This window comes from Hypanus sabinus, chromosome 1 (genome assembly GCF_030144855.1).
Source record: "Hypanus sabinus isolate sHypSab1 chromosome 1, sHypSab1.hap1, whole genome shotgun sequence".
Classification (NCBI taxonomy): Eukaryota; Metazoa; Chordata; class Chondrichthyes; order Myliobatiformes; family Dasyatidae; genus Hypanus; species Hypanus sabinus.
Window position 1 is genome coordinate 36,948,173 of NC_082706.1, and position 15,302 is coordinate 36,963,474.

A 15,302-nucleotide genomic window follows, 5' to 3' on the forward strand; every position below is an offset into this window, starting at 1 on the left:
ACTCATCCCCTACTCCAGTCCCAGCCCCCCGCCCACTCCCCCCTCACCCACCTTCTTGTTCAGAATGTCGTCCAGCGCCTTGAAGCAGCCGTTGGGCCCGTGCACGGGGTCGGTGCCCCTCTCCTTCGGGTTCCATTTCAGCATCAGTTGCAGCCACTGCTCCATGGGACCCACCAGCTCACTGCGGGAGAGAAGACAGCAGGGTCGGGGCCTGACTCACCCACACAGCTGTGCCTGGGTTACCAGCGCACCCAGCCATTCCGCTCACCCCAAGACAGGAAGAAAACGACACACGCAAAAGGTACATGCTACCATCCGACACGAACTACCGTCGGAACTCGGCACCGCTGCAGAGAGACAAGCAGCGCACGTTTCCAGTCGGGACCGAACAGGGAGAGGACAGAAGCCAGGACAAGATGGCGGGGAGAGCGGGAGGAGTACGTGGCAGCAACTGGCAGCTGAAGCCAGGTGAGAGGGCACGAAGGTAGACGTGATAGGAGAAAGGAAGAAGCTGATAGGAAAGGAGAGTGGACCGTGGGAGAAAGGGAAGGAGGAGGAGGAGATGGGCTGGTGAGGAGAAGAGGAGCAGGTGAGAGAAAAACCAGAAAGTGGAATGGGAAAATATGCTGCCGCGTCCCCATCCCACCTTCCAAAGACATGGATTTGGGTTAGCGGCACCGGAAGCACGGCCACGGTCCAGAGCTGTCCGGTTGCCGATGTGAGCGAAGCACTTCACCGCATGTGCGACAATTAAAGCCGATCGTTCCCCGTCGGAGAGGCTCAGGTTGTGTTACCTAATGAGATGCTAGTGAGGCAGTTAACTCAGGTGGTGTCAGCACCCAGCCCCCAACTTAACCCCCAGGCAGGCCCAGGAGGGTCCAGCACGTCCCCCACCTGTTCAGGTTGTTGGGTTGAGGAAGCTGGTTTGAAAACTTCACTTCCATGCTCATGTCTTCGGCCACCATGATGTCCCGGTCACCCTTGTGTTTCACCTTGCTGTGCCTGCGCAGCAAAGAGAACGAGGGTGAGGAGTGGTCGGACAGGCTGAGGAACGAGGGTGGGGAGTGGTCGGACAGGGTGAGGAACGAGGGTGGGGAGTGGTCGGACAGGGTGAGGAGTGGTCGGACAGGGTGAGGAACGAGGGTGGGGAGTGGTCGGACAGGGTGAGGAACGAGGGTGGGGAGTGGTCGGACAGGGTGAGGAACGAGGGTGAGGAGTGGTCGGACAGGGTGAGGAACGAGGGTGAGGAGTGGTCGGACAGGGTGAGGGATGAGGCTGAGGAGTGGTCGGACAGGGTGAGGAACGAGGGTGGGGAGTGGTCAGACAGGGTGAGGGATGAGGCTGAGGAGGGTGGGGAGTGGTCGGACAGGGTGAGGGATGAGGCTGAGGAGGGTGGGGAGTGGTCGGACAGGGTGAGGAATGAGGCTGAGGAGTGGTCGGACAGGGTGAGGAACGAGGGTGGGGAGTGGTCGGACAGGGTGAGGAATGAGGGTGGGGAGTGGTCGGACAGGGTGAGGGATGAGGGCGGGGAGTGGTCGGACAGGGTGAGGAGTGGTCGGACAGGGTGAGGAACGAGGGTGGGGAGTGGTCAGACAGGGTGAGGAACGAGGGTGAGGAGTGGTCGGACAGGGTGAGGAACGAGGGTGAGGAGTGGTCGGACAGGGTGAGGAACGAGGGTGAGGAGTGGTCGGACAGGGTGAGGAACGAGGGTGGGGAGTGGTCGGACAGGGTGAGGAACGAGGGTGAGGAGTGGTCGGACAGGGTGAGGAACGAGGGTGAGGAGTGGTCGGACAGGGTGAGGGATGAGGCTGAGGAGTGGTCGGACAGGGTGAGGAACGAGGGTGAGGAGTGGTCGGACAGGGTGAGGAACGAGGGTGGGGAGTGGTCAGACAGGGTGAGGGATGAGGCTGAGGAGGGTGGGGAGTGGTCGGACAGGGTGAGGGATGAGGCTGAGGAGGGTGGGGAGTGGTCGGACAGGGTGAGGAATGAGGGTGGGGAGTGGTCGGACAGGGTGAGGGATGAGGGTGGGGAGTGGTCGGACAGGGTGAGGAGTGGTCGGACAGGGTGAGGAACGAGGGTGGGGAGTGGTCAGACAGGGTGAGGAACGAGGGTGAGGAGTGGTCAGACAGGGTGAGGAATGAGGGTGGGGAGTGGTCAGACAGGGTGAGGAACGAGGGTGAGGAGTGGTCGGACAGGGTGAGGAACGAGGGTGAGGAGTGGTCGGACAGGGTGAGGAACGAGGGTGAGGAGTGGTCGGACAGGGTGAGGAACGAGGGTGGGGAGTGGTCGGACAGGGTGAGGAACGAGGGTGAGGAGTGGTCGGACAGGGTGAGGAACGAGGGTGAGGAGTGGTCGGACAGGGTGAGGAACGAGGGTGGGGAGTGGTCGGACAGGGTGAGGAACGAGGGTGGGGAGTGGTCGGACAGGGTGAGGGATGAGGCTGAGGAGTGGTCGGACAGGGTGAGGAACGAGGGTGAGGAGTGGTCGGACAGGGTGAGGAACGAGGGTGGGGAGTGGTCAGACAGGGTGAGGGATGAGGCTGAGGAGGGTGGGGAGTGGTCGGACAGGGTGAGGGATGAGGCTGAGGAGGGTGGGGAGTGGTCGGACAGGGTGAGGAATGAGGCTGAGGAGTGGTCGGACAGGGTGAGGAACGAGGGTGGGGAGTGGTCGGACAGGGTGAGGAACGAGGGTGGGGAGTGGTCGGACAGGGTGAGGAACGAGGGTGGGGAGTGGTCGGACAGGGTGAGGAACGAGGGTGAGGAGTGGTCGGACAGGGTGAGGAATGAGGCTGAGGAGTGGTCAGACAGGGTGAGGAACGAGGGTGGGGAGTGGTCAGACAGGGTGAGGGATGAGGCTGAGGAGGGTGGGGAGTGGTCGGACAGGGTGAGGAGTGGTCGGACAGGGTGAGGAACGAGGGTGGGGAGTGGTCGGACAGGGTGAGGAACGAGGGTGGGGAGTGGTCGGACAGGGTGAGGATCGAGGGTGGGGAGTGGTCGGACAGGGTGAGGAACGAGGGTGGGGAGTGGTCGGACAGGGTGAGGAACGAGGGTGGGGAGTGGTCGGACAGGGTGAGGAACGAGGGTGGGGAGTGGTCAGACAGGGTGAGGAACGAGGGTGAGGAGTGGTTGGACAGGGTGAGGAATGAAGGTGAGGAGTGGTCAGACAGGGTGGGGAGTGGTCGGACAGGGTGAGGAACGAGGGTGGGGAGTGGTCAGACAGGGTGAGGGATGAGGCTGAGGAGGGTGGGGAGTGGTCGGACAGGGTGAGGAACGAGGCTGAGGAGTGGTCGGACAGGGTGAGGAACGAGGGTGAGGAGTGGTCGGACAGGGTGAGGAATGAGGGTGGGGAGTGGTCAGACAGGGTGGGGAGTGGTCGGACAGGGTGAGGAACGAGGGTGGGGAGTGGTCAGACAGGGTGAGGGATGAGGCTGAGGAGGGTGGGGAGTGGTCGGACAGGGTGAGGAACGAGGCTGAGGAGTGGTCGGACAGGGTGAGGAACGAGGGTGGGGAGTGGTCGGACAGGGTGAGGAATGAGGCTGGGGAGTGGTCGGACAGGGTGAGGAACGAGGGTGAGGAGGGTGGGGAGTGGTCGGACAGGGTGAGGAACGAGGGTGGGGAGTGGTCGGACAGGGTGAGGAATGAGGGTGGGGAGTGGTCGGACAGGGTGAGGAACGAGGGTGGGGAGTGGTCGGACAGGGTGAGGAACGAGGTTGGGGAGTGGTCGGACAGGGTGAGGAACGAGGGTGGGGAGTGGTCGGACAGGGTGAGGAATGAGGCTGGGGAGTGGTCGGACAGGGTGAGGAACGAGGGTGAGGAGTGGTCGGACAGGGTGAGGAATGAGGGTGGGGAGTGGTCGGACAGGGTGAGGAATGAGGGTGGGGAGTGGTCAGACAGGGTGAGGAACGAGGGTGGGGAGTGGTCGGACAGGGTGAGGAATGAGGGTGAGGAGTGGTCGGACAGGGTGAGGAATGAAGGTGAGGAGGGTGAGGAGTGGTCGGACAGGCTGAGGAACGAGGGTGGGGAGTGGTCGGACAGGGTGAGGAACGAGGGTGGGGAGTGGTCGGACAGGGTGAGGAATGAAGGTGAGCAGGGTGGGGAGTGGTCAGACAGGGTGAGGAACGAGGGTGGGGAGTGGTCGGACAGGGTGAGGAATGAGGGTGAGGAGTGGTCGGACAGGGTGAGGAATGAAGGTGAGGAGGGTGAGGAGTGGTCGGACAGGCTGAGGAACGAGGGTGGGGAGTGGTCGGACAGGGTGAGGAACGAGGGTGGGGAGTGGTCGGACAGGGTGAGGAATGAAGGTGAGCAGGGTGGGGAGTGGTCAGACAGGGTGAGGAACGAGGGTGAGGAGTGGTCGGACAGGGTGAGGAATGAGGGTGAGGAGTGGTCGGACAGGGTGAGGAATGAAGGTGAGGAGGGTGAGGAGTGGTCGGACAGGCTGAGGAACGAGGGTGGGGAGTGGTCGGACAGGGTGAGGGATGAGGCTGAGTAGAGGTTGGACAGTGTAAGGAACGAGGGTGGGGAGTGGTCGGACAGGGTGAGCAGGGTGGGGAGTGGTCGGACAGGGTGAGGAATGAGGCTGAGGAGTGGTCGGACAGGGTGAGGAACGAGGTTGGGGAGTGGTCGGACAGGGTGAGGAACGAGGGTGGGGAGTGGTCAGACAGGGTGAGGAACGAGGGTGGGGAGTGGTCAGACAGGGTGAGGAACGAGGGTGAGGAGTGGTTGGACAGGGTGAGGAATGAAGGTGAGGAGGGTGGGGAGTGGTCGGACAAGGTGAGAAACGAGGGTGAGGAGTGGTTGGACAGGGTGAGGAATGAAGGTGAGGAGGGTGGGGAGTGGTCGGACAGGGTGAGGGATGAGGCTGAGGAGGGTGGGGAGTGGTCGGACAGGGTGAGGAATGAGGCTGAGGAGTGGTCGGACAGGGTGAGGATCGAGGGTGGGGAGTGGTCGGACAGGGTGAGGAACGAGGGTGGGGAGTGGTCGGACAGGGTGAGGAACGAGGGTGGGGAGTGGTCGGACAGGGTGAGGAACGAGGGTGGGGAGTGGTCAGACAGGGTGAGGAACGAGGGTGAGGAGTGGTTGGACAGGGTGAGGAATGAAGGTGAGGAGTGGTCAGACAGGGTGGGGAGTGGTCGGACAGGGTGAGGAACGAGGGTGGGGAGTGGTCAGACAGGGTGAGGGATGAGGCTGAGGAGGGTGGGGAGTGGTCGGACAGGGTGAGGAACGAGGCTGAGGAGTGGTCGGACAGGGTGAGGAACGAGGGTGAGGAGTGGTCGGACAGGGTGGGGAGTGGTCGGACAGGGTGAGGAACGAGGGTGGGGAGTGGTCAGACAGGGTGAGGGATGAGGCTGAGGAGGGTGGGGAGTGGTCGGACAGGGTGAGGAACGAGGCTGAGGAGTGGTCGGACAGGGTGAGGAACGAGGGTGGGGAGTGGTCGGACAGGGTGAGGAATGAGGCTGGGGAGTGGTCGGACAGGGTGAGGAACGAGGGTGAGGAGGGTGGGGAGTGGTCGGACAGGGTGAGGAACGAGGGTGGGGAGTGGTCGGACAGGGTGAGGAATGAGGGTGGGGAGTGGTCGGACAGGGTGAGGAACGAGGGTGGGGAGTGGTCGGACAGGGTGAGGAACGAGGTTGGGGAGTGGTCGGACAGGGTGAGGAACGAGGGTGGGGAGTGGTCGGACAGGGTGAGGAATGAGGCTGGGGAGTGGTCGGACAGGGTGAGGAACGAGGGTGAGGAGTGGTCGGACAGGGTGAGGAATGAGGGTGGGGAGTGGTCGGACAGGGTGAGGAATGAGGGTGGGGAGTGGTCAGACAGGGTGAGGAACGAGGGTGGGGAGTGGTCGGACAGGGTGAGGAATGAGGGTGAGGAGTGGTCGGACAGGGTGAGGAATGAAGGTGAGGAGGGTGAGGAGTGGTCGGACAGGCTGAGGAACGAGGGTGGGGAGTGGTCGGACAGGGTGAGGAACGAGGGTGGGGAGTGGTCGGACAGGGTGAGGAATGAAGGTGAGCAGGGTGGGGAGTGGTCAGACAGGGTGAGGAACGAGGGTGGGGAGTGGTCGGACAGGGTGAGGAATGAGGGTGAGGAGTGGTCGGACAGGGTGAGGAATGAAGGTGAGGAGGGTGAGGAGTGGTCGGACAGGCTGAGGAACGAGGGTGGGGAGTGGTCGGACAGGGTGAGGAACGAGGGTGGGGAGTGGTCGGACAGGGTGAGGAATGAAGGTGAGCAGGGTGGGGAGTGGTCAGACAGGGTGAGGAACGAGGGTGAGGAGTGGTCGGACAGGGTGAGGAATGAGGGTGAGGAGTGGTCGGACAGGGTGAGGAATGAAGGTGAGGAGGGTGAGGAGTGGTCGGACAGGCTGAGGAACGAGGGTGGGGAGTGGTCGGACAGGGTGAGGGATGAGGCTGAGTAGAGGTTGGACAGTGTAAGGAACGAGGGTGGGGAGTGGTCGGACAGGGTGAGCAGGGTGGGGAGTGGTCGGACAGGGTGAGGAATGAGGCTGAGGAGTGGTCGGACAGGGTGAGGAACGAGGTTGGGGAGTGGTCGGACAGGGTGAGGAACGAGGGTGGGGAGTGGTCAGACAGGGTGAGGAACGAGGGTGGGGAGTGGTCAGACAGGGTGAGGAACGAGGGTGAGGAGTGGTTGGACAGGGTGAGGAATGAAGGTGAGGAGGGTGGGGAGTGGTCGGACAAGGTGAGAAACGAGGGTGAGGAGTGGTTGGACAGGGTGAGGAATGAAGGTGAGGAGGGTGGGGAGTGGTCGGACAAGGTGAGAAACGAGGGTGAGGAGTGGTTGGACAGGGTGAGGAATGAAGGTGAGGAGGGTGGGGAGTGGTCGGACAGGGTGAGGAGTGGTCAGACAGGGTGAGGAACGAGGGTGGGGAGTGGTCGGACAGGGTGAGGAACGAGGGTGAGGAGTGGTCGGACAAGGTGAGAAACGAGGGTGAGGAGTGGTTGGACAGGGTGAGGAACGAGGGTGAGGAGTGGTCGGACAAGGTGAGAAACGAGGGTGAGGAGTGGTTGGACAGGGTGAGGAATGAAGGTGAGGAGGGTGGGGAGTGGTCGGACAGGGTGAGGAGTGGTCAGACAGGGTGAGGAAAGAGGGTGAGGAGTGGTCAGACAGGGTGAGGAATGAGGCTGAGGAAGGTGAGGAGGGTGGGGAGTGGTCAGACAGGGTGAGGAACAAGGGTGAAGAGTGGTCAGTGTGAGAAACGAGGGTGAGGAGGGTGAGGAGTGGTTGGACAGGGTGAAGAATGGTTGGACAATAGACAATAGGTGCAGGAGTAGGCCATTCGGCCCTTCGAGCCAGCACTGCCATTCACTGTGATCATGGCTGATCATCCACAATCAGTACCCCGTTCCTGCCTTCTCCCCATATCCCTTGACTCCGCTATCTTTAAGAGCTCTATCGAACTCTTGAAAGCATCCAGAGAATTGGCCTCCACTGCCTTCTGAGGCAGAGCATTCCACAGATCCACAACTCTCTGGGTGAAAAAGTTCTTCCTGAACTCTGTTCTAAATGGCCTGCCCCTTATTCTTAAACTGTGGCTTCTAGTTCTGGACTCACCCATCAGTGGGAACATGCTTCCTGCCTCCAGCGTGTCCAATCCCTTAATAATCTTATATGTTTCCATCGGATCCCCTCTCATCCTTCTAAATTCCAGTGTTTACAAGTCCAGTCGCTCCAATCTTTCAACATATGACAGTCTTGCCATTCCGAGAATTAACCTTGTGAACCTATGCTGCATTCCCTCAATAGCAAGAATGTCCTTCCTCAAATCTGGAGACCAAAATTGACCACAATACTCCGGGTGTGGCTTCACCAGGGCCCTGTACAACTGCAGAAGGACTTCTTTACTCCTATACTCAACTCCCCTTGTTATGAAGGCCAACATGCCATTAGCTTTCTTCACTGCCTGCTGTACCTGCATGCTTACTTTCAGTGACTGATGAACAAGGACACCTAGATCTCATTGTACTTCCCCTTTTCCTAACTTGACACCATTCAGATAGTAATCTGCCTTCCTGTTCTTGCCACCAAAGTGGATAACCTCACATTTATCCATATTAAACTGCACCTGCCATGCATCTGCCCACTCACCCAACCTGTCCAAGTCACCCTGCATTCTCCTAACATCCTCCTCATATTTCACACTGCCACCCAGCTTTGTGTCATCTGCAAATTTGCTAATGTTACTTTTAATCCCTTCATTTAAATCTAATGAGGAGTGGTCGTACAGGGTGAGGAACAAAGGTGAGGAGTGGTCAGACAGGGTGTGGAACGAGGGTGAGGAGGGTGAGAAATGAGGATGAGGAGCAGTCAGACACGAACAAGCCACTGCTAAAACCCTGGAGCACAAACACACTCAGCTGCCCCAATTCACACAGACGGACATCACGCGGCAACGGCTCGACGTCCGGCAATATCCTGGTTGCAGCTTAGCACCTGGCAATAGCCCAGTGCCCAGCAACATCCTAGCAACAGCTCACAGCCTGGCAATGGGTCAGTGCACAGTTAAAGGCCTTTCAGTCCATCGAGTCCATGCTGTCCATCAACCACCAATTCACACCTATCTACATGAACCTTTATTCTCCTCACCGACTCCCTCAGATTCTTGCACGCACGCACGTGACTGCTTGGTCTCCACCCTCAGATCTTCAAGACCCCTGGAACACCATGGCCCCTATCCCAAAAACTTCCCCATCCCTGAACACCTTGGTTCCCACTCTCAGACCTTCCCCACTTTGGTTCACACCTCAAGACCTTCACCTCAGGACAGCTTTGCCTTCCCCACCTCAGGGCCACCATCGGCCCTTTGTGCTTACCAGGCCACGGGCTGCCAATTAGGAAGGAAGGGCCGGAATCCAGTGATGCACTCGAAGGCCAGCGTCCCCAGGCTCCAGTAGTCCACCGTCACCGTGTACTTCTTCTGTTCCAGGAGCTCTGGTGCCTGCAATTGGTCAGTGCAACCTTTCAACGTCATCAAAAGCAAGCCAAACAAGATTCCCCTTTCTGGTGTTGTGCGCTTCATCAGACCCTGAACCCTCCCCTCACCCCACCACCCCCTGTGCTCCACCTCATCCCCAACACGCAACAAGAAACACGGCAGCAACACACAAAATGCTGGCGGTACTCGGTGAGTCGGGCAGCATCCGTGAAGGGAAATAACAGTTGGCATTTCGGGCCAAGATACAGGTCTCGGCCCAAAGCAATGACAGCTTATTAGCCCTTTCACCTGCTGAGTTCCGCCAGCATCTTGTGTGTGGTTGCTGCAGAATCTCGTGTCACAACAAATCGGCAACTTTACACACTACACTAACACGGCTCGTTCGGCTGTGCGTGGCTTGTCTCCTCAAGTTTCCTTACGGTGCAGAAAGCCATTCAGCCCATTGAGTCTCAGCATTCTCATTCCGACACAGGTTTCTCCTGGTGACGTTCTGCCCACGTTCCCATCAACTCTCGCTATACTCCACGCCTCAGCCACTGACCAGGGGCAATTTACAGCAGCCAATTTATCCACTGACCCACGTGTCACTGGAATGAGGAGAAAAGCTGAAGAGAAGTGTGAAGTGACTCACTTTGGAGAGTGAATAGCGGGGTTCTCAGCACAGTGGAAACAGAATACGGGCGGTTGAGGTGGCGTGTGGTGCCTTCATTAGTTGGAGAACCGAATTTAAGAGCCGCAAGGTAACGTTGCAGCTCTACGCAGCCTGCTCGGACCACACTTGGAGAACTGCGTTCGGTTCCCGTCACCTCATCATAGGAAGGGTGTGGAAGCTTTAGAGAGGGTGCAGAGATTTACCAAGATGCTGCTTAGAGTAGACAGCATGCCTTATGAGGAAAGGTTGAGCAAGCTAGGGCTTTTCTCTTTGAAGGGAAAGAGGACAAAAGATGTACGTGATTATAAGATACAGAGATTGAGTAGATGTCCAGAGACTTTTTCCCATGATGGCAATGGATAAGATGTGAGGACATGGAGGAAAGCGTGTGGGGAGGGAACCTCAGAGGTAGCTTTTTACACAGAGTAGATGCACGTGGCAGGGTCAGAGACTCGACAGGTACATGGCTGAAAGAAAAACGGAGGGCTATGTGGGTGGGAAGGGTTAGATTGGTCTGTCAGTAGGCTAAAAGGTCAGCACAGCACCATGGGCAGAAGGGTGTCCTACTGTTCTATGCTCACTGATTTTCACAAATCAGCAAAATGCTTTCTTTGCAGAAAAATTATTTCCTTTGGGTTAGTGTTAAGCAGCTCAGAACCATCGGCTCCTGCTCAAAGCTGAAAAGAGCAATAGAAAGGGAGGCTTACCAGGTACTGTAACGTTCCAACGAAGGATGTGCACAGGCTGTTCTGATCTAGCTCTTTGGCGTAACCCAGGTCAATAATTTTGTGGATTAACTGGTGTGGAAATGAAACAGAGGAATTACTCCCAACTCACAAAGAAGCGATCAAGAGGTTGTGTTAAACACCAGCTGTCGGCTCCCCACTGGAAGAGGTACAGGCAGAATTGAGTATATGTGACTACAGAAAAGGAATGCCATGTATTTATAGAAATTATTTAGTGCAGTGGACTCTACACACTAGTTGCACTCGTGGCCAATTTATTGGGTGCGTCTTGTAGCTGATAAAGTGGCCACCGAGTGTACGTTCATGGCCTTCTGCCACTCTAACCAATCCACGTCAAGTGCTGCGAGTTCAGATCTTCGTCTGCACACAACTGTTGTCATTTGAGTTACTATTGCTTTCCTGTCAGCTTCTCATTAATAAGGTGCTTTCTCCCACAGAATTGCCACTCACTGGATTATTTTTTAATACATTCTCTGTAAACTGTAGAGAATGTTGTGTGAGAACATCCCATTCCAGCAGTTTCAGATATACTCCAACCACCATCTGGCACCAACAATCATTCTGAGATTGAAGTCACTTAGATTGCATTCCTTCTCCAATCTGATGTTTGGTCTGAACAACAACAGATCCTCCTGACCATGTCTGCATGCTTTAATGCACTGAGTTGCTGCCATGTGATTGGGTGATTAGAAATTTATGTTAACGAGGTGTAGAGGTGACCACTGACTGCAGACCATTTGTTGTGTGACTAGCCTTGGCATTGGTTTACGTGGCAAAAACCTTTATCTTCCACTCTGTTTATACAGATCAAACCCTTAAACGGTGCATTGAGGGCAGGTCCGGGGCAGTAGAGGGAGGTAGAAGGCTGAATACTGAAGAGCTTTGATCAAGTGAGCGTTAGTGTCAGGAAATGCCTGAAAGAACAGAGGCAGAAGACAAAGGAACATTTGAGACTTAAGTTTGTGAAACTTTCGATAAGGATTTGGCGCTAGAGGTTGGACAAAAGGATCAGCAATGTTTAACGAGGATGTGCAACTTCAAGCCAATGATCGTCAAGAGATTATTGGAAGGCACAGTGGAAGATTTTATTTATGACTTAACCCCTGGGAACCGTGCGCTGAAGGAAGCAGATCTTGCTGCTCTGTTAACGGTGCCCACCAAATGATAACACAAAAACGTCAGCTCTGGGCGATAAAGACAAGAAATATAAACCCAGCATCTTCCAAAAAAAAATTCAGCAAAGTCACACAACACTTCCCGACCACACAGAAACATTCTGCTCAGGAGTCTATGGTTTAACCCACTGCCCGCTGGCTGCCAGTACTAGGAAAGTGAGAGAAGGCAGGGTTTAACATGTCATTAACCTCCAGGTTGAGTCAGTGGTGAAGAAGGCAAATGCAACGTTGGCATTCATTTCTAGAGGAATAGAGTATAGGAGCAGGGATATGATGTTGAGGCTCTATAAGACACTGGTAAGACCTCACTTGGAGTACTGTGTGTAGCTTCGGGCTCCTTATTTAAGAAAGGATGTGCTGACATTGGAGAGGATTCAGAGAAGATTCACTAGAATGATTCTGGGAATGAGATGGTTAACATATGAGGACTGAGACCGCTCTTGGACCGTACTCCTTGGAGTTTAGAAGAATGAGGGGGGACCTCAGAAACATTTAGAATGTTGATGTGGCAAAGTTGTTCACCATGGTGGGGGAGTCTAGTACGAGGGGGCATGACTTAAGGATTGAAGGGTACCCATTCAGAACAGAGATGCGAAGAAATTTTTTTAGCCGGAGGGTGGTGAATCTGTGAAATTTGTTGCCACGGGCGGCGGTGGAGGCAAAGTCATTGGGTGTATTTAAGGTAGAGATTGATAGGTATCTGAGTAGCCAGGGCATCAAAGATTATGGTGAGAAGGCCCCCGCCTTCTAGTGGGACTATATGGGAGAATGGATCAGCTCATGATAAAATGATGGGCCAAATGGCCGACTTCTGCCCCTTTGTGTTATGGTCGTTTCTCTTGCCGTTCCATTACTGGAAGGATGAGGAGGCCTTTGAAGAGGCTGCAGAAGAGGTTCACCAGGATGCTGTCTGGATTAGAGAGTATGAGGGCCAAAACACTACTTATCATGTTAACTGCTTTGTATTTCTATTTAACCTTGTGATATGGTATATGCTCATGGATTAGATTTATTTGTCACACGTGCACCAAAAAGTGCCGTTTGCGGCAATGGCCAACACAGTCAGAGGATGCGCTGGGAGGTAGCCCGTGATGGTTGCCATGCTTCTGGTCCTAACATCGCCTGCCCACGACTGACTGTTCATCTCTGGAACGTGGGAGGGAGACAGAGCACCCGCAGGAAACCTACACGGTCACAGGGAGACCATACAGACCGGTAACCACCCTTGCCCTAACTGCTGCTGACAGCTGAATGATCTAATTGGTAGTAAACAGAATATCTTCTTCTTAAGAGTTGGTGTCTCCATGAAAGTAAGACAGAAAGTAGCCAAGAAGTTAGATGGTAAAATGGAGAGAGGGGTTAGAGTCAGAGTCATAGAGAAATACAGCACAGTAACAGACCCTTCAGCCCATCTAGTCTGAGCCAAACCCATTTAAACTGCCGACTCCCATCAATCATCGGGGTCTCTCTTCCTGCCATTACGGACATTTACACCACACACTGCATCCGCAAAGCAAACAGCATTATGAAGGACCCCACGCACCCCTCATACAATCTCTTCTCCCTCCTGCCGTCTGGGAAAAGGCAACGAAGCATTCTGGCTCTCACAACCAGACTATGTAACAGTTTCTTCCCCCAAGCTATCAGACTCCTCAATACCCAGAGACTGGACTGATGCCAACTTACTGCCCTCTACTGCGTCTATTGTCTTGTCCATTATTTATTGTAATGCCTGCACTGTTTTGTACACTTTATGCAGTCCTGGGTAAGTCTGTAGTCTGGTGTAGTTTTTTCTGTGTTGTTTTTACGTAGTTCAGTGTAGTTTTTGTATTGTTTCATGTAGCACCATGGTCCTGAAAAACATTGTCTCGTTTTTACTGTGTGCTGTACCAGCAGTTATGGTTGAAATGACAATAAAAAGTGACCTGACTTGACTTGACTTTAACCTGTACTGGGACCATAGCCCTCCACACCCCTACCATCCATGTACCTATCCAAACTTCTCTTAAATGTTGAAATTGATCTCACATGGACCACTTGTGCTGGCAGCTCATTCCACACTCTGACAACACTCTGAGTGAGGATGTTTCTCCTCAGGTTCCCCTTAAACTTTTTTACCTTGCACCCTTAACCCATGACCTCTAGTTGTAGTCCCACCCAACCTCATGGAAAAAGCCTGCTTGCATTTACTCTATCTATACCCCTCATAATTTTGTATACCTCTATCAAATCTCCTCTCAATCTTCTACATTCTAAAGAAAACAGTCCCAACCTATTCGATCTTTCCTCATAACTCAGGTCCTCCAAACCCGGCAACATCCTTGTAAATTTTCTCTGCACTCTTTCAATCTTTCCTGAGGGCGGTGACCAAAACTGCACATAATACTCACCAACACCTTATACAACTTCAACATAACATCCCATCTCCTGTCCTCAGTACATTGATTTACGAAGGCCAATGTGCCAAAAGCTTTCTTTATGGCCCTGTCTACCTGTGACACCACTTTCAACAAACTATGTCCCTGTGTTCCTGGATCCCTTTGTTCTACCACACTCCTCAGTGCCCTACCTGCTTGCCCTCTGTTAGGAAACTGTTCATATTGTACAGCATGGAGACAGATGTGGTATCATCCAGTACCTTTCTTAATTCAGTGCTCTTAATTCACTCTGTTGTAGGAAATTGTGAATGGATCTCCAATCAATTTGTAGCTGTCTCAGTCACTCATGACTCCACATTACTGGCTCTCCTGTTTTTACCACTTACAAATCCAATATGGCTTGTTGGTTGTTGTATTTCACTGTTACAGATGTCATTCCCATGTGAGTTATCTTTTCTCCAGTATAAGTTCTTAGCTGGATATCTGCAGGCTTCAGTTTATTATCTTTGAAATGGCATTCAAACTCAATTTGGGAATGGCTGAAAAAGCTGTCAGTTGTCCAATTCCATTTTAATTAATTTGCCTTTCACTTCCAATGTCAGCTATATGGCTGCCTTGTTAGTTTTCACATTGTAAATCTCAAGGCTACCCAGATCTGTGTCACTCTCAGATTTTACATCAACAGCATGCAGACTCGTGCTCTTTTTGAAATTGTAATAGATAGATTGACTTCTTTGTCTTTTCTATTCCACTTACTTTAGTCTGCTTGACATGCTCTTTGTATGTGACCGACTGTGTTGCATCTTCTGCAAGTTTTGCCTTTAAACCTGATTGGTCTGGTGTTTGCGATTCCCTAAAACACCGGTAACCTGATTTATTCAGCCAGGTGCGCTTCTGTTTAGGTGCTTCAATTTTATTCACACTCACTTTTATTCCTGACTGCAACTCAATTGCATTTCTGTCTGCTGTCTCCATTGATACAGTTATTGCAACTGCTCTTTTGAATGTAAAGTTGATCTTCAGTTAGGAGTATTTAATGCTTTCTTGTAAGATTCCACAAACTAAACAATGTCTCAGCGTATCATTAAGCCCATTAACTAAACTGACAAGGCTCAAACAACAATTCAGCCATGTACTCGAAAATAGATTTCCCTTTCTTTTGATTCCACTTATGAAACCTAAAGCCTTCTGTAATCAACAGTGGCTTCTGCTTTACTTTCAGGATATCAGTAAAGCTCGTTTCAGCTGGTTTGGTTGGAGCAGTCAAACTCCTAAGTGTGCTTTTCCATCCATTGCACTCAGCAAAACTGCTGCTTGTTTCTCATTGGCCATTTCATCTGCTTCAAATTACTGCTCGATTCATTCAGTATGCAATATCCAGTTCCTGCGGTGTAATCAAACAAGTCAATCT

The 15,302-nt window shown here is 53.9% G+C and overlaps 2 protein-coding genes across 6 annotated transcripts in view; both read right to left on the bottom strand.

Moving 5' to 3' along the window:
• The window catches only part of ikbkb (inhibitor of nuclear factor kappa B kinase subunit beta), a 146,028-nt gene that overhangs the window by 31,411 nt on the left and 99,315 nt on the right, over positions 1-15,302 (bottom strand). For all 5 annotated transcript variants that reach the window (XM_059967681.1, XM_059967690.1, XM_059967699.1 and 2 more), the window contains 4 exons: positions 10,300-10,389; positions 8,819-8,943; positions 895-1,002; positions 52-181 (listed from right to left, as the gene is read on the bottom strand). In XM_059967681.1, coding sequence (XP_059823664.1) covers positions 52-181; positions 895-1,002; positions 8,819-8,943; positions 10,300-10,389 — 453 coding nt within the window. The remainder of the gene's footprint in view (positions 1-51; positions 182-894; positions 1,003-8,818; positions 8,944-10,299; positions 10,390-15,302) is intronic.
• On the bottom strand, positions 3,896-8,466 carry LOC132395510 (uncharacterized; the record flags this gene model as incomplete). Its single annotated transcript, XM_059976053.1, has 3 exons — positions 8,379-8,466; positions 5,809-6,351; positions 3,896-4,434 (listed from the first exon to the last, which is right to left on the bottom strand). Coding segments are annotated over exons 1-3 (1,170 nt in total), but the record flags the coding sequence as incomplete, so codon positions are not given.